The following is a 19,424-nucleotide window of genomic DNA, read 5'->3' as shown; positions in this document are numbered from 1 at the left end:
TCCCCTCCCTTGACACTTCATTACCCTGAAATAATTAATTCCTATCTGGTAACGAGGTACCGGTCGTTAAAGTCCGTGACACTCGTAATACGCCCGGTTAATGATATCCATATCGTGCGCAGGTAGCAGAGCTCGCGTGCACGTATCATAAGCTGACGTGAGATGTACAGCTTATCTTTAAATATTTTACTCGGCGAACACCGTATTCTCGTGCCATCAACCGAAACACAACCCCTTTTAAAAAAATTGCCTCGCATCGGTTGAACGCTCCTCCTTCTTTCTCGCTTCTTTCTATTCACACCGTTATCCTGTCCTCTCTTTTCCTTTCTTTCTCGATAAACTCGCGAAACTACTCTGACGTTCGAGCTGTCAGCTCTCGCGTCGTTCCAAAACCGATCGATATCTGCCTCGTTTATCGAACCCTTTTCGTTAGGTAATCTCGACGAACTGTTAATTTATGCATGACTTTTTTCACCGTGTCAGCTACGATCTCGCTATCTTCGCTATTTTTTTTTCTCCGGCTGACGAACCAAAGGTTTAGGCACGACGATCATTTACTCGAAAATATTACCTACGATTTCAAATTAAACTTGGAATTTAGCTGGATTTTCCAGTTAACGGTGTTGCAACAAGTTAATCCAGCATTGACCTAAGTACGAACGCGTGTTTAGCTCGGCAAAGTGTGAATTCCGGGCCCATTCTTTTAACCCGATTCCATCGAGTTGCGTAACAAGTATCCCTCTCGTCGACCGACTTCGCTTGTCGAGGGTTAATGGAACTCTTTTCACGCTTTCCGCGCTGGCCACGATTCAATTACGGTTTTCCAGATTAGTAAATCCGTCCCGGTGAAAAACAGACGGTGAAATCTGAATGTACGCGATTTCCGTGGTCTTATTACGCGGCCGAAATGAGACTGTCCGTTTCGAAAATCAGTTTCCGCTCTGTGAGCAAATTACGACTCTCGGCTAGTCGAACGCTTATTATTGAAACTGTTTCCCCCACTAAAATCTCGGGGTGAAAAAGCATTACGAAATAGGAAAACGACGGAGCCTCTTTGGTTCTCGAGCGCCGCGACTAAATACCAGTAATTAAAACGTCGAGGTTTTGCGCCAGTCTCGCCGCTTATTTGATATTTGTTTGCTGCCCGACGCGAGCTTGCATTCGTCACTCGTTGCACCGTTTACCCCTGCCCGGTCTACGGAACCCCTTTTCTCGCATATACACATACAAACATCGTATCATAGATATAGCGGTTAAACCCGCTGTTTAAATTGTGTTCATTCGTGCTCGCATGTAACCGCGCGACAATGTATCTTTATGCAATCGCGCACCCACACAACGTTCTCTGGTAAACACAGGTCAAGCCGTACGCATCAGTGTGGCCTGCTTTCAGGCAGACTGCATTTACATAGGGTGGCATTTATTTTGGGGATTGATACAACGGTTAAAAACAGTCGAAACACCCCTCACATTATTGCAACTTTTTCTCCCGACCTACTTATACTCAGCCAATCATCGGATTAGGTAAGATGTTCGTTTATCACGAACATCTCCTAGTATTGTCGTACCCTCTCTATGTATATAAGTACGCGTTTTCCAGCGTGCATTTGCCTATGTTGTCCTGGCTCGCATTAGAGTGCTCCCGTTGCAACGATAGAACGCGACAGAAAAAAGGAACCGGATTGAACCTGAGAGCGAGACAGAGAGACATTCGAAAGGGAGCGAACGAAGGCGAAGAAAACCGCGCGAGTACGCGCATTCGCTTCGTTCAGCAGCTGTTGCCAAGCCTCTGTGTGTTACGACTGCACAGTTTGTTCGTTGGCTGCGGCGCGGCCGGCTCTACTTCCACCAGCAACGTCACTGCCACTATCACAGTGGGGTGGAAAAGGGGTGAAGTGGGTGGATCTAATGAAAGGAGTTTATTAGGACGCGCACACCGGCGGACGAAACCGTGCGGAAGGGTGCAAGGGAGGATTTGCATCCCTTACGCGTAATTTCGCTTCGATATTAGATTAGTCGGTCCTGCGTTATCCGCGCCTCGGAATTACGACGTAGCTGCGCTGATTAGGGACCGAACCGCGCGTCGTCAGTCTCTTTCTCCCTCGGTTCCCAAACCTCTCCCTCGTTTTGCCCGCTACTTCCCCCCACGTGCAGGTACAGGCCTCCATTTCGCGGTCTTTTTGGCTCTCGCGGCCGAAATAAAAGCTGCCGATGGGCCATTGTCTCGAAATTAGCCGACTGGATGTCGTGTACACCGGCGAGGGCCGGCTCTCGCTCTGCCGCCGGAGAAAATCGATCGCCGCGACTGTTTCCGTTGTCGTTGCGCTTTTGTCCGACTTCATTCGCTGTTTCGCCGTCAGAGAATCGTGAAACGCGCGACCGCCTCTCGTGCATAGGGCATCGCCCCGATAAGACCGGCTGGAAGGTAATTCTATGTTTTCGGGCTGGTTCTGTGAACCGGACGCACAACCTGAGAAACCGCGTGTTCGTCGCAACATTCGGCATGTCTCTTCCTAAGCCCGGTGAAACTAGAGAAATTTCCCTGACAAGTAATTCGAGATTTTTTCCTCTCGGGCGACCATTGTGCGGCTCTTGTGCCTCTTTGGAATTCGTTCGACTGTATTCCATTAGATTCGAACGTTTCTAGCCACTACATAAAGGTGAAACTCTCGTTTCTCGACGGGGTGAAGAAGTGGAGGAAGGTAAAGGGAGAGAGGCCGGTCGCGAGGAGAAGTGGCCTCTTCAGATTCCGTTGAACTTTATCAGTTCGGTGATGAGACGGTCGTTTCGATTTAAAACGAGACATACCGAGTATTTTAGGAGACGGTCGTTTTTCTGTAGCCAAAGTATTCGCCATTGATACCCGTTTATATGACCATTTATTCGTGACGCGTACATTTTGGTATTCTTGTGAGTTCGTATAAACTTTAACGATATCGTCATTTAAAGGAGTTTACAGCGATCAGTTATGGCGGATTGCACGATACCGATGTTTCGTAATGGTACAGTTAGAACGACCTATGTGGACACGCCTCGCTATCAAAGAGACGCGCGTAGCCTTCAGGAATTTTATCAAACGTCCGGTAAACAAGGTGCGTTTCTCGCGTTCGTTTTGATCGTCGATGCTGTGTTAGATACCAGTAGCTCCAGCAAATTGTTGCACGTTTTCCCCGACCGATTCCTTCCAATAAAGCTACACGGCGTAGCGTCTCGTTCGCTGGCGTATTCGAGATGTATCCCCGGCGTACGTGCTCCGGAATCGTAAACAATCTTTCATCGCTCGCTTCCCTTGTTTCGATCCGTTTAAATGTTTGCTCACGCGATCCGTCGAGCTGCAATAAGCAAATACGAAGCCCGTTCCACTGGTTTGGTATCGCGCAACTGGAGCCAGAGTGAAGGATGAGCGAAAAATTGAAGGGAAATTCGTTTCGATATTTACCGGTTACCAAAACGGTTAGCCCGACAGCGAAAAAAATCCCGGCGCGAGCAGACCATCCAAGTAAATAATAATGAAAGGCTATCGATTGCCGGGGCCGGCAGTCCGTGGATACTTCGAATTACGTGTTCTGCGTATCGAAGCGCGATCTAAATGTAACATTTTATGGTCGATGCGTCAACGCCCTTTTGATTTTCGTCGATACAGGGAAACGTAGAAACGAAGGGAGAAATAAGATCTTTCCGCCTTACGCGACTTACCACTCTCGATAATTCTTTGTTAAACGTGTTAGGGATATTTGAAACGATGATGTGGACGAAAGACGTCGATGAATACGGTTCATTTGAATACGGATAAGTCCATTATTTCGAGTAGGAATATCCATAATTTGAATTCTCAAGTTATTCAGAGGATTTAGAGGGTGGAGCGTTGAGGTGATTTGAAGGTCAACATTTTTTTAATATACACAACCTGTCAACCATCGACAGATATATGCACTTGTGAGCACCCCAAGCTAAGAATTTATTTAAAATGTATGTAAATGCAAGCCACGGAACGTGTGACGAATGCAAAAGGTAAATGCATCATGACAAGTGTTGCTACAGTACGCAAGATTATTTAGAAAGGCCGAGGGTAGCCTATACAAGGACCTTCTTAAGTGGTTTCAATGCGTGGAGGTTCGAAGTGGTTTCAAACGTGTAACCTTTCGAGTACACATGCTGCAGCTTGTCATCGGTTTTTACTATGATATTTCTAAGCTACAAGCACAGCCTGTTTATTCGTAACTTCCATAATATCGATAATATTTCTAATAACAATACTTATCAAAATTAATCAACCATTATGGCTTAACAGATTCCTATGTATTTGTATTTCTATGTTATCTCGATGTTACGACGATATCGTTGTAATCTGACTATCGCGTATCGATAATCGTTATCAGGAAGCGAAGCATTCTTCCAGAAACATTTCTGTTTACCGAATCCCTAACCCAATAACGCACAAAAGACTTTGTCGAGTTCTTAGCTGTTTGTTCGAGGCTACGCTGCTTACTACAATCGTTCAGCTCCATGTTCTTCGACGTTGTTGATCCTCATTGTCGTATAGGGCACGATCAATTGAAAGAGCTCACAACGGTGAATGTCCACCGATATCAAGTTTCCGGTTAAATGTCGTTCAGGTTATACCGGTGCAGCATGAAAGAGGGATCCGTCGCATTGAAACCAGATCATGCACGGTCGTATAGTTGCATTCGATGCGCGTTATATGCGACAAATTAACAATCTAGAATGGCTCGCAAAAAAAGAGCATAGAACTGCACGGTTTTCAATCGGTAGGAATTTTATCGTGGCTCTGATTCGCCGCTTTTTATTTCCTTTCTTTCGATCGATTCTATTACATATTACATACATGGAATCGAAAGACACTCGATATTCGATCGTTTCATCGTTCTCCCATGTCTAAAATAGGAATATAATTTGAACATGGTAAATCGCGCTGTATCGATTATTTTCTTTTTTTCTTTAAAAAAGAGAATTTTTTTTCTTCAAAAAGTTTGAGTCTGTTGTTTATTTCGAGTGAATTTATTCAACTCGTCGGAACAGCAGTATTGTCTATTAAAAATAAAAATAGAATTCTTCGGAGGACAAATTCTCTTCCTTGTGATATTCCTTTGTGAGAAGAGCAATAATAGACTATTACAAATGTTCAGCTTCGTATCCCAAATCCTTGCGTCGTTCGACAGCCTGATACATATTTTCGAATCGTCTTTAATACAGCATTTATAACGATACTCGTTCGAAACGATTTGCCAGTCTTTCAATTAATGCGCCACGTGTTTCCTGTACCGAGCAATTTATCGCGAAAGGAAAGGACCAGACAAAAGGAAAATGAAATTCGAACGGACTGCATCGTGGCGAGAAATCGATTTGAATCGAAACGGATGTAAGGCCGGACTCGAGACAGTCCGAGTCTGAATTCGGGGTAGAGACACACGGTTCTAACAAAAAGGGGACCCATTCCTTGAATTGATCTGACTTGCATCAATCGGATCGAGCACGAGTAAAAAATTGCACGCACGCGAATCGATCTACCCTGCCCGACGTATTTTGTTCTTCGTCGCAGCTGGAAGATTTAACGAGCCGATGCGGCTTCAGACGAACGATGACGTTTCACAAAATACATAGCACGATAAATTTAATGTCAATGTCTCGAGATTCCTGTTCTCTATATTCTGAGAAGCCATAGATATAACAAAGGAAATCGCAAAATGCGTTCGATTAATTTGAAGCGTATCTCGGGGAAATTTGTCTCACGAATATGCCTACAAATCATGTTAAGTAACAAGTTTAGTATCTTTAAGATGTTCCAATGACGAATTTTACTTCCTTGCATAGTTCGAAATATCATACTTATCGCTTTAATTACTGTCTCTTTAAAGTTCGAATTCACATCTTCCGTCAATTAGTTGCTAAGAATTAACTTCTTTTTCCTGAAGAACTTTACCTGCATACACTACCATTCGTAATTATTCGAACGACGTCAATAGACGTCGATGGATATTTCTCGAATTATTCATATTTTAAGACCAGTAATTTCCAGCCAAGAGTACTCGTTGTTCGTGTTTAATAAAGAATATAAATTGCGTTATTATCGAAATATAATTCGATTGGATTTCAATAATTATAGCAAAAGTTTTCTGCGTTTGAATTGACTTAAGAAAATAGGTTAATATTTTCCGACGTTTTTAGAGATCGAGAGCTCGCGCACTGCCGACGGTCAATCTTCTTAAACAGAACAACTTGCCGCGGGAAGTGGTTGTCTCATTTGCAGCATTCGGCAGTTCGTTTCGGGTGTGTACCGCGGAAAGTGGCGTCGAAATGCGGTTGTTTGGAAGTGTTTGCGCCTTCTGCAGCAGAAGCTCCTTTTATTCTCGAAAACTTTTCGCTCGTGTATCTCTCGCGTACGTACATCGCTGTGCACAGTAAAATTTTACTACAACTCCTTTTTTCCCTTCCTTCTTCTGCGCACATAAAAACAATTGCGGTAGAATGTAGCCAGGGTATGATAACCATTAATTCTCTCATACTACGCTACCCCTTGTGTAAACTCGCAAAGAAACACCCGCGTATATACATCTACATCCTTCGTTTCGTCCGTCGTTGTCCAACAGAGACGCGAAATTGCGTTTGGAAATTTTTCGGGCGACATTTGGGACCTCGGAGCTCATCGACCAAAGCCACCAAAGCTCGATCTCTCTCCAATACCGATACTTTCACCGTCTCCCGGAGTTTTCAATCTTCTTCTCCATCCCTCGTACCGCGTCAACCCTTTACGCTCGACGTCTACGCTCCGTCCCGATCTTTCAATAAATTGTAAATACTACCGAGTGTTCCAATATTGAAAGACAGTCGCGGACTGATTGCCAATTACTTTCGGACCGACGATTTCTTTTTCCCTTCCAATCGCTCGTCTCTTATTTTCGCTCTTATTTTCGTTGTTCGTTTGCTTGTCGCGTGCAGATTGAGAACACGGAAAGACTGGTGAATAATTCGTCGGTATACAGTGGCTCACGAAAGTACACCAACTTTTTGAATATATTATGTGTATTATACTAGGAATTTTAGAATCTCATTAGCGCTATAATGACACGATTGTATTGGTTAAATTTGAAACGAAACTGAAAATGTACACAGGAGCTACAAGATAGATAATTTTGCAATTACGAAAATATTTCGCAAAGATCGCCAAAGTAATTAGAGAGTCAATTTTCCATCATATTAATACACCTCAATATTCAATAACGCCTTGCGTTTAACATCTTATAACTTTCATATACGTTTTCAGATTTGTTTCGAATTTTACCAATACAACACGACAATTGTCTTTTATCACGATACTAATGACTTTATAAACTGTTTTATGTAACGTCCATAATACATGCATAAAAGTTTTCTATGATACACTTTCACGAGAATGTGTAAATAATTTCCTGTAAATAACTACTATCGTATATGATATACGTATATCGTTAGTTATATTATATAACATACGATGTTTCCTACTTTCTTGTTCTACTCTCCGGAATTAGAATGTTCCTTCAGGTTGCATAAAATAGAAGGTACGACCAGGTGTTTGCGGTACGCGACACGGTATTCGTTTTATACACTGCTTCCTTCGTATCGCGAGTCACCCTGACAAACTTGTTTGACACAGAGCAATGGACGAAGGCGTGGGTGTTTTCGCGTTGCCTGGCTCGTGTAGATTTTTCGATCCGCCATATGGTTGAAATACCGCTGCCAGCTCGGAAAAATCCAATGTAAATCAAATCGTCGTAAAGCACTCCGTTGTCCGACACATTATAGCGACGCGCCGCTGTGCTGCAACGCTCTACACCAGAAATTTCTGAATGTCATAGATCGACGTCGCTATACGATCCGTTAAAAGCGATCCCGAAGAGCAACGGGTAGCCGATGCCTCGCGTCCATACGCTGGCAAATGTTTTTCGGACTCTCCTGGCCGTTTTTCGAAAACTACGTGACCGAATCGATGAACCGTGTTCACCGTACTTTGAATTGTACATTCGTTATTTTAACGAACACGAGAAACACACCGGGTAGGTTTATACGCTCTAAGGGCCGCCAAATCAACGATATCGCAAAAGCGATATAAGTTTTTCCATAAACGTGCGTCCCGATTGGCTCGTGTTCTTGTCAAGTTACCCTGATTCAACGGAAAATCTGTTATTCGCGAAAAATTTGATGGATTAATTAGAACGAAACCACGTATTCAAAATGATATCTTGCTTTCATCAATTCTCTCGTTTACGTACAATACTACGATTTCGCGAGTTTCAATGGCCAGTTTAATGAATAGTCAATTAGACGCGTTAATGTAACTGAAGCGTAGAATTTGTATCAAAAATTCGCTTCAATTCTAAAAATTGTTAAATCATATAGCTGAACATCTTGTTTAAAATCATCTTACCGAGTAAACTAGAGAATGGTCGATTGAGATATTCGAAACTTTTCTACGGTCGTTAATGATTCTGCAAAATCACAAAAGACTGCGGAGTAATGGTGCTGAAGACTTTCACGGTAACATATCGAGTAATCTTATAATCCAGACTAACTGCCATTAACGTCGTGAAACTTACAGTAAAGTCACGAAACTTTCATCGAAAGTTTCTTCGATTCGATAGAATGTAACGTACCATTGCATAAATACAGGACATTTTCATAGCCTATAGGTACATAATTTCTAGCAAGCATTCAGGATCGCAATGGTAACCGAGCCACGCTGTACGCGACGCGTACAAAGAATCGATACACGAGTAACGAAAAGTCGTGTTGGCGAAGTACTTGAGAACTGAACGATGCTGACTGTGACGTTACCAGGAAAGCTCGTAGCTTTTAATAACATCGATTCCCATTGGCACGAGTATCGAGGCGGCCGGTTTTGTTTGCGAACGAAAAAGGGCTTTCAGAGAAGCATTCGACGCGAGTATTTATGGGGCGGCTCTCTCTTGTCCACGCCACTCGAGAAAGCCACGAGGAATCATCGAGGAAGAGGCAACCGGCAGCAGCCTCTCTTTGACCCCTCGCTCGTTTTAACCCCTAGGCAATTAATCCCTTTTGCTCGATTAAACTCTTATTCTAGCTTTAATTAAAACTTCTTTTCCACCGTCATTCTCGAGCCGGACCAGAACTACTCCGCCCAGAAAGATCGCGTGTCACCAACGCGATTCGCTCTCTCTTTACACGGAAACTGAATCTGCCGCTAATTGATTTTCGAATCGGAAAGAAGAAGCAAAGTTTCGCTCGGCGAGCGAGGCCAGCCGCGATTTATCGGTCTCGTAGTAACGTCTACGATAGTAGAGAGCGAAAGGACGATTCTTTTGAGCAATTTTGAAAAGGGGTAAATGGCAAAACAGAGAGTAAATAAGATAAACAAGGGCCAAAAAGAGAAGGAAACTAAGGGAAGTTATCTAACGTGAACAAGTGTTTCTGATCCTTTCTTACAGCAGAGAGCACCTGTCCGTCGAGGAACGTGTTCGTAACCATTGCTTTCACCGATAGAGACCTATTTCTGGCAAACCTCGGAGTTTAGGACTTCGTAGAGTTGACTTTAACCCGGCTGTTTCTCGCTTGAAAGGAAACTTTCTTAGACCTCCCTCGAGCCTTTCGTCGGAGTTATAACGATTCACGATCCTCTCCAGTTTCCTAACGGTTTTAATTACGATCGTCCATAAGGCGTGATCTCGCCCTCTTGGCTAAGAAGCAGATATTAATTATGTTTCGAGAGATCCTTCGATACCCGCTCGGTTTCCGTTGATTTTTATCGGCCGATTATTACGTAATACGCCGAGGGGATCGACAGTTTTGAATCTCCGTTAATTACCGTCGAATAATAAAGTATCTCTGTCAGGATTAAATAATATAGTCCTGGACGAACGAAGAGGAACATCGAGCAGCAGTGACGTTTATTTACGACCGATAATTCCTCGTAACAGGTGATACCGTCCGGAGATCTCTTTCGTCTTGGTATGCGTCAATTAAGACGGTGATCAATCATTCTCGGTAAGAAATTCTCGCGTCGGATACGTCGGTGAAACGGACCGTATATTTGCGTGGGAGTCTCAATGGGTTCGCCGCGCTCGAGATTTCTAATCGAACCGCGACTATAACCGCGGTCTAATCTTCGCTCCTTTCGAAACCGCTTACCCTCCGCTCTATGTGCCGCAAGGAACGAATTTGTGCGCGCGCAGATTCCCCGAAATTCAATTCATCGCGACAGGGAACATAATACAAATCATGCGGGATCATCATCGATCAAGTCGAAAGTCTCTCGACGGGTGGACAAGAATGAATCAGCGAGGCTTATTCAAAGCGTATCAAGGACCCGATCCTGCGGAGTCAGTTCGTCGTGTTACACACAAATCGAACATCTCGATAGTCTGCGAAGATCACCGCGCGTATAAATACGTGCCCACCCTCGAACATACAGAACATTCAACTCCCCCTTTCCCTTGTGGACTGCCCCTCGGCTGTCCTTAACCGCGTAGAAAAAGAAACAGAAAGGCACGCCGGACAACCGACCACTTAAAAATTGATCGAAACCTTTTTATGAGCAGTCCATGGACAAGGGTAGTGCTCTGAATATCACGTGGATCGCGATAGAGAAACGAGAGCGACAAGCGGAGACGAGAGACCGGTTTCCCCCCCCCCCCCCAACCGCGAAGTCGCTTCTTTTCTTGTCCAGATAAATTGAAATTATTATGAATATATATGGCTTTGTTAATGTCCAGACTGTGAATGTTTATACATTTATTGAAGATTTATATGTATAGCATGGTAGAATGTAAAAAATATGTAACGTACAGTACTCGTTATATTTGAAGAATGAAATACGGTGGCTACAGAAGGTATTTTCAAATACCCTTATTTTCCAATGAAGCGTATTTTTATTAGTCCCTACATTTCATTTTCATCTGTAGACAAATTTTTTGTAGTCGCGTATATCTATATTTAATCGTATTCATAAAACTCTGAATTTCCATAAATATTCGCAATCGAGGGATATTAAATCTGATAATATACGGATAATAATATATGATACTAATTTTATGATAATATATATACAGATAATTGAAATACCTATATTTCAAATATGTGAAAAATCGTGCCATCTATGATAAAATGTATAACTGCTATTTATTTGCTATTCATTTTCCTCATTCTTCCTCCTTCCCCGTCTTTCATATATTATTAATAACATATTATTGAATTAATAATAAATAATCATATAAAATCGAGTTCATATATGTTTCACTTACAATTAGAGTGAAATAAGGCAACTATAAAAGGAAAGAATTCGCCATTTATCTCCAACACGGAATTCAAATGACGCTGCACCTGCGCAGAATCGTGCGCAATCGCATAGCTATGTTACATTTCGAATACTCCGCAAACGAACAAAAAAACATGGTGTTGCTCAAACAAACAAAGAATTCCCAAACCCAACGCAGCCAAGAACGCAAGGAGAAGTAAACAAACCTACCTACTTGCGTCGAAAATAGAGCACAACGCGTGCCTCGCGATGGTTAGCTGCGCAATAGCTTTACGATTGACCTACGATTACTGAAAATTCCGCCATATTGTATTCTTACCTTTTGCAAGCATTCGTAGACCAGGCTGATCGTCCCAGTAAGAATAAGATTTTATCGTACAGGCGAGGATGGGCATCGATGTCGAGATATAAGATGTCTCGAACGCTACAAAGTCCTTATAGATGAGAAAGCACAAAACACACGCGAGTTCGAACACAAAACACTTTCGATCGGACAAACGGCGAGAAGATAGAAACAAGTTGCGTGTAGCATCCCTTTCCACGCATTACTCTATTTCATTGGACGTTCGCGTCTGTATACTATACACTGCGTAACTACGTAACATACCGGTGTTCGTTGGAGAGAAGTACGCGCGATTTCCACGTAGGTCAGTAAAAGATGGAAGAGAAGGGTACGAAGCAATACGACTATCTTCCTTACTCCATGGACGGTCGACGGGAGGCGCGTGCTCGCTGAATGCCGGTCCTCGATGTGTTAGTGCTGCCGCCAGTGGTGGGGGAAGGAACGATTGGTGGACGCTGCGTCGAGTTAGATGCTGTGGAGATCTCAACCGTCAGTTGCGCGGTGGTCGCCGTACCGGGTGTCACGGTTTAAGGAATTGTACTTCGTGGATAGTCTGTACGTTTCCTTATTCCTTTCATTCACGAACTCGTGTAGTTTTGTTTCGTCGACCGATACATGGAATTTCAGTGAACGAAATTTAAATCATAACCTCGAACAAAGTGTCGATTACATTGGAAACGTGAGTCGATGACACACGGTAATGGGAATGGGACATTCGTTGGAAAAGTTACGGAGCCCCCAGCGTTTTGGCGGAACGCGAGCATAGTGTTGTCTCACATAGCCGAACAGAAGTATGAGCATCACGTCGCTGGGAACGAGGTTAATTCGCGCCGGTGAGTCAGCACCGTGAACAATTAGCATTTTGATAGCGGGGGGTTGGTAACGAAGTTTACGGGATGCGCGAACTGAAATCACCGAGCATCTCGACGCGTGCGTAATTATCCGCAGATTTACTCTGTCGTTGGTACATCGTCGAGGACTTTCTCAGTCAAGTTGAGTGTCTCGCGAGTCGTAACGTGTAATAACGGCAGGTTGATGAAGGGCACTCGCGCGCGCGCTGGATCGAACGATTCGTCGACAGAGTGAAGTGTGATTCTTTTAAAGTGTAAACTACTTGGAAGCACTACAGTGAAACGCGATAATACTGGTACCAGAGCACCCTCTCGTAAATCGTTCATAAACCTAGCACGCCATTCGGACGACAGGTCAACTGGCAGTGAACTTCGTCCCCTTGAATTCCCATTAACGAAACTCAAGAATTGTTGGGATAGTTGAAACGATCTGACGCGTTCAAGCAGTAATAGCGAGTTCGGCATCGATTACCGGAGAGGGGGGGGCACACACATGCCAGTCACTCGGAGTAAATATTGGAGGGCGTACACGAGCGACGACAACGTGCGTTAATAACGGAGCGTGTAGGACTACCGGGGAGCGGCGTGTGATGACCGGAAGTAGACGGAAGAGCGAAAACAAGGGAAGGCAACGAGTTCGCTAAAGATGCGTGGGCTCTCCGGTCCAGAAGGGTTCGGGAGATCGGTGTCGCTGTCGTTGGCCTACTGCTACTATCTTCTCGTGCCGGTGTACCACGTGCTCGCCGTGACCAGCGAACTACCACCGAGGCTCGATTTACCGGAGTATTGTTCGTGGGACTCGCGACAGGATGGCGCGCTCACTTGCATTCACCGTTACACCGGGAACGACTCCCTCAGGACGAACTTTTCACAGGCGACTAGCGAATACGTGACCTCGATCAACGTCGTTTGCGAGGATTCAGAATCATTGGAAAATGGTATACTGAACGTGGACGGGTTCGTACAGTTATGGAGATTGCGATCGTTAAGGTTGACCGGATGCAAGCTGGTCCATTGGCCGGCAAAAGTTTTGAGCGGTCTGCGGGATCTGCGTAATCTAACGATCAGGAGCTTAAACGGACGAAAGAGCAAGTACAGCTTGGAGCTGGAGAACGGGGCGTTCGACTCGGTGCCACAGATTGAGAAGATTGATTTATCGTGGAACAACATCTGGCAGATACCGGAACATTTGTTTTGCCCGCTATCGAACCTCCTAACGCTGAACATCTCTTGGAACATGTTGAAGGATATCAGCGAACTGGGATTCAGGGATATCGCGGAGAAACACCCGAGACGTCAGCAGGAATCGACCCCGTCGCCTTTCCCTTGTTCTCTGGATGTGCAATCGTTGGACGTGTCGAGTAATCAAATTTCGGTTCTCCCCGCCTACGGCTTTTCCTCGTTGAAGAGGCTCCGCGTGCTCAACTTGTCGAGCAACGCGATCTCCATGGTTGCAGACGAGGCGCTTCATGGACTCAGATCCCTCGAGACCTTCGACCTGTCTGGAAACAGAATCGTCGCGTTACCGACGGAAATGTTTCGGGACGCGGCCAAGTCACTGAAGGAATTGCGGCTCCAGAACAATTCCATCAGCGTGCTGTCACCGGGCCTGGTCGCGGACATGAATCAGCTTGTCGCTTTGGATCTGTCGAGAAACGCGTTGACCAGCTCCTGGCTGAATTCCGCCACGTTCTCTGGTTTGATTCGACTGGTTCTTCTGAATCTGTCTCATAATCGAATAAGTCGATTGGACCCGGCTCTGTTCAAAGATCTTTACACGCTTCAGATATTAAATTTGCAGTACAACGAGATCGAAACGATACCAGCGGATACGTTCGCGCCCATGAGTAATTTACACACGCTAGATCTAGCTTTCAATCGATTGACTTACCTGGACGCTTACTCTCTCAACGGATTGTTTGCACTTTCTCTGCTGTCGCTCGATTCTAATCAGCTCGAAGGTATCCATCCGGATGCCTTTCGCAATTGTTCCAGTATGCAGGACCTGAATCTATCCGGGAACAGTTTGGACAGCATACCGGTCGCACTGAAGGACATGAGAATGCTGCGTACGCTGGACCTCGGCGAAAATCAGATCAGAAGCCTGAACAGACCCGGTTTCCGTGGAATGTCCAGTCTGTATGGATTACGAATGATCGGAAACGAGATCACGAACGTCACTATGGAGGATTTCGCTGAGCTCCCCGCTCTTCAGATATTAAACTTGGCACGGAACAAGATCGAGGTCGTCGAGGACGGCGTGTTTTCCACGAATCCAGCGTTGCAGGCGATTCGTTTGGACTCGAATTTGTTGCAGGACATATCCAGTATGTTCGCCAGCGCACCTGGTCTCCTCTGGCTGAATATGTCCGACAACATGATCGTACAGTTCGATTACAGTTATCTGCCAGAGAAATTACAGTGGATGGATCTACATAAAAATCTTATTATGGATCTCGGTGTCGCGCCACAGGGCATAAGATTACAGACGCTCGACGTGTCGTTCAACCGGCTAACGAGGATACATTCGAGGTCGATACCGGACTCCATCGAGCTTCTGTTCGTCAACGACAATTTGATACAGACTGTGGAGCCTCAGACGTTTTTCGACAAGTTGAATCTTACCAGGGTGGATCTCTACGCGAATCAGATCGTCAAGATGAATCTGTCTGCGTTTCAATTGACCCAGGTGCCCGCGTATCGACAATTGCCAGAGTTCTACATCGGTGGCAACCCCTTCATATGCGACTGTACAACGGAATGGTTGCAAAGAATCAATTCGTTGTTGCTGAGACAACATCCGAGGGTAATGGATTTGGAGTCGGTGTACTGCAGGCTTCCGTACGATCGTCACAAATCGTTCATACCGTTGCTCGAGGCGAAACCGTCTCAGTTCCTCTGCACGTACAAGGCTCATTGTTTCGCGCTGTGTCATTGCTGCGACTTCGACGCCTGCGACTGCGAGATGACTTGCCCGACAAACTGCACTTGCTATCACGATCAATCCTGGTCGGCGAACGTAGTGGATTGCTCGAACTCCGGTTACAAAACCCTCCCCGGCCGATTACCGATGGATGCCACCGAGGTTTACCTCGATGGAAACAATTTCGGGGAATTGAATTCCCACTCGTTCATCGGCCGTAAGAACCTGCAGATTCTGTACGCGAACGATAGCAACATCATCGCTATACGCAATCATACTTTCAGCGGTCTGAAGCGTTTGTTGGTCCTTCATCTGGAGAACAACAAGATAAGCGTGCTCAACGGCGTGGAATTGATGCCTCTGGAGAACCTGAAGGAACTCTACCTACAGAACAATCTACTGACGTATATAGATAACGGAACGTTCCTTCCGCTACGTCAGCTGGAAGTGTTACGATTGGAAAACAATCGACTTGGCACTTTCGCTGTTTGGCAGCTCGGCCAGAATCCATATTTGGTCGACATCGGGTTGTCCAGTAATCCATGGAGTTGCGAGTGCTCGTACTTGGACCGAGTACGCGAGTGGATGTCCAGTAACAGAGCGAAGATAAGCGACTGGAGGAGCGTCACCTGTTCCCTTGGTATACCTATTACTCTTCCGGCGAACGGATCGGTCATAAATTGCGCGGCATTAACAGGCACGACCTCGGTCATCGAGACTCGACCGCTCGAGGCTTACTTGCCGCTACTGCTCGCCACCGCCGTGCTGATTTTTGCCATGGTGGCGCTGATGTGTGGTGCATTCAGGCATCGTCGTACCCTGAGGACATGGGCTGCCAGCAGATGCGGCCTCAGAGCGTGTTACAAGACAGCAGCTTTCGAGGATCAAGAGAAACCCTTCGACGCCTATATCTCGTACTCCGCCGTGGACGAGGCGTTCGTTTCGACGATTCTGGTACCTGGTCTGGAAACTTCTTACCGGCTGTGTTTACACTACCGTGATCTAAGCGCCGGTAGCAACGTGGCCGATGCAGTGGCGGAAGCGGCCGATTCTTCGAGAAGAACCATCCTAGTATTGTCGAAGAACTTTCTGCACGGCGAGTGGGCCAGATTCGAGTTTAAAGCGGCGCTGAGGGACGCTCTGAAAGGGAAGGGCCGCTCGGTGATCGTGCTGCTGGTAGGCGGTGTGGGTCCACGAGATCTCGACGCCGATCTCAAAAAAAGAATCTCGTCGCACACCGTGCTGGTGTGGGGGGACAAGTTGTTTTGGCAGAAGCTAAGGTTCGCCATGCCAGACGTGTCCCCTGTTCCTGTTTTGGAGAGACCCCTGCCATTGCCGCCACCGCCACCGCCCCCGGCGCAGCATCAATGGACGTAGAACTGCCATTATTTAGGTAAGAGTCGTTATTTAATCTTCTTACTCTCTAAGAATACCTTTGGTTTTTTCTTTTCCCTGCCCGTTGGAAAGGAGTACGATGGACATCCGAGTCGAGATCGGCAACAATAGTCAAACGCGAAAGTGGGTATAGAATCGAGGCGAACTCTGGATTGAAAATTCAGCCAAGATCAATGATTTCTTTCTATTTTGAAGATAAACGTTTTTTCTTTTCCCCGTGGTTGCTTCACAAAAGAACAGCGTTTGCTCTCTGAATCGATCGTTTACCAGCTATATCTAGCAAGCAAAGTATGCCGATTCCATTTCCAGTTCGCTTCGATTCTAAGCTACTCCTGCCCCTCTTTGAACCAATCGTCTCGAAAGAAAGGATCTCGCTGTTCACCGGCTTAGTCATTCGCCAGATTTTTATTATACCGAATCGGTTGTTCCGTCAAGCTCGTCGAATTTCAAGTACATCCTACTACGCGTCCGTGGTTCTATCGGATTTATAGCGAACGCGCTTAAACGATCGAATCCATTCGTAGAAGCCGAAACACGTACCAGTACAGCGATATTCTCTCTAACGGCAATGCTCTAAAATTATATATCATGCCCAAATGACAAACTAACGAGATCGTAGCCGTTTCATTGAACACGAGCCTCGACCTATGGCCTCGATTTAACGGCGGCACATTTCGCACCATTGTGATCGAACCGTGAATGGGGTCATCTTCGGCGGGCGGGTTTTGCAGGAACATATGGAACGATCGAAAAGTATACGAACCGGTATTACGCGTGGAATTTGTCGTCATCGTCGGGCCAGTTGTCGTCGAGTTCAATTAGAAAACTCTATCGATCGAACTCACCCTCCGTAGTGGGCCGTTCACGAGTCCGCAACAATTCTCACCCACTTACCAATTAAGTTGCCTTTATCGGATGGCTCCCTGCCAGCGTGCAAAGGAACACAGTCAAAATTACATCGTCCGCTCGTTTCGCGTACGGACATTACCTTCAATCGATTATCATTGGCGTCGTCATTGCCGTTCTTAATTCAATACAGGTTTCGACGTGCATTTTGCACGACAACCTATTCGCTTTCGCCGATGTCTAACGTTAACATGTCCCCGATACCGAGCGCCACCGCCTAGCCTTTTAACGCAACTTGACGATCTATACCATGACACATAGCTAATTTTCTCCGTGGTATATTAAACCGAGACGTTCTACTGTTCCACTTCTTCCAATCCATGTTTCTATGGAATTTTCATAATACCGTTCATTCGCGATCTAATTAAACGATTAGCGCGTGTAGCCTGCTCTACTTCGTCAATTTCCTTTCATCCCTAGTGAAAAAAGTTATTAACCTCTGTATCTGATCTGAAGCAATTTTACTCTTCGAAGGGTGACACGTTCGTCGGAATCACATATTTGTGCTACGGTTACACATTGTCGGTGGAACAAGGAAATTAGGAAAGTCGATTGATTGGCCGATCCCTCGGAATTGTGCGGCGACAATGGCGTCGCACCCCCTCGGCCGACTTTGTTCCTTTTATTCGTGTCAGGTGGCCGTCCTCGTCCACGAGAACTCGCTCGGTCGTGTTAACTTTTCGTGACACGCTTCAGTTTCAGCTGTTCGGCTCAAGCTACGTATCCGCTCGGCCAGTGACCGTTCGAGGGAAATCCGAAGGGCACAAGGGACCGTCTGCGATGGTCCCTTTTTATTCGGCGTATTCACGCCTTGTGCCGCCAACGCTTCCATTAGCGGCTGATCCGTTGATAAGCCGCATCGATACTGGTCTTGCTTTTCTTCCTGAAATTACCCTCGATCCAGTCATCTTACGGGATTACGTTAGAAATGCATTCAGTCAAACAATATGTGATTGAAGCCACTTTCTATTCTCGTATCTGCGTTATCTTCCGTTCGAGAAAATATACAGGAAACAGATACTTTCGCTTCCTTTCGAGGCTTCTCTGATTTACCAGGATATATATGGTAGAGTATCTTATCGTTGTATCACGCGATTCGAGCGAACACATGCAGAGGAATGTTTCTAAATTCGTCTCTCTGATGGAAAAAGTTCGTAAAGATCTTCGTATGGAAACTCGTCGATAGTCCTATTTTCGTGTCCCGAATATTTGGAAGGCGATTCTACTGCAGAATAAGAAGAAAGAGGAAGGATCCTTGGTTGTTAGTCTGTCGTCGAACGAAGTAGAAGGAGAGGAGGCTCTTTGTAAGATCACATCAAAAAGGCAGACGGTAACGGAGAAGCTAGGGTTTCGTCAGGCTCTCACTATGGGGGAGAAAGAGGACCGTGTGCTCTTTTTACCGTGATTTATTGCACGCCATACGCGTAGCGGTACGGGGGTTTTGTTGTCAGTTTCGATTTCGGCTATGATGTACGAGTCGAGAAAAAATGGGTTTCCATCGATTGGCCTGTCGTAAGCTACTTCATAGCGCGCGCGCACTCTTTCAAATGTACCGCGTAATTTAGTCCCATAATTCCCTTGTATTTATGTGTTTTCCAGCTACGGCCAGAGGGTGGTTACTGGGAGAAAGAAAGAGAGAGAGGGAAAGAAAGAGAAAAAGGGAGAGAGGGAAAGAAAGTACGGAGGGCGCATAAAGCGCGCGGATAAAAATTGCCGGCGCGA

The 19,424-nt window shown here is 45.5% G+C and overlaps 2 protein-coding genes across 3 annotated transcripts in view; one reads left to right on the top strand and one right to left on the bottom strand.

Moving 5' to 3' along the window:
* LOC105680705 overlaps window positions 1-12,006 on the bottom strand; it is a 215,163-nt gene extending 203,157 nt beyond the window's left edge. Inside the window, exon 1 of the transcript XR_002946570.2 lies at window positions 11,604-12,006. The gene's annotated coding sequence lies outside the window, so the exon portion shown is untranslated. The remainder of the gene's footprint in view (window positions 1-11,603) is intronic.
* A 113-nt stretch (window positions 12,007-12,119) lies between these two features.
* LOC100740501 (toll-like receptor 6) overlaps window positions 12,120-19,424 on the top strand; it is a 48,184-nt gene continuing 40,879 nt past the window's right edge. Inside the window, exons 1-2 of one of the 2 annotated variants that reach the window (XM_024367240.2) lie at window positions 12,120-16,794; window positions 19,302-19,380. In XM_024367240.2, coding sequence (XP_024223008.1) covers window positions 13,125-16,778 — 3,654 coding nt within the window. In that variant the 5' untranslated portion in view covers window positions 12,120-13,124 and the 3' untranslated portion in view covers window positions 16,779-16,794; window positions 19,302-19,380. Of the gene's footprint in view, window positions 16,795-19,301; window positions 19,381-19,424 lie in introns of those variants that run through there. The other variant, XR_002946569.2, reaches the window with a different exon arrangement.

This window comes from Bombus impatiens, unplaced genomic scaffold, assembly GCF_000188095.3.
Source record: "Bombus impatiens unplaced genomic scaffold, BIMP_2.2 scf_0317, whole genome shotgun sequence".
In the NCBI taxonomy this organism is placed as follows: domain Eukaryota; kingdom Metazoa; phylum Arthropoda; class Insecta; order Hymenoptera; family Apidae; genus Bombus; species Bombus impatiens.
The sequence above is the reverse complement of the archived record's forward strand: the minus strand, read 5'-3'. Positions and strand labels throughout refer to the sequence as shown.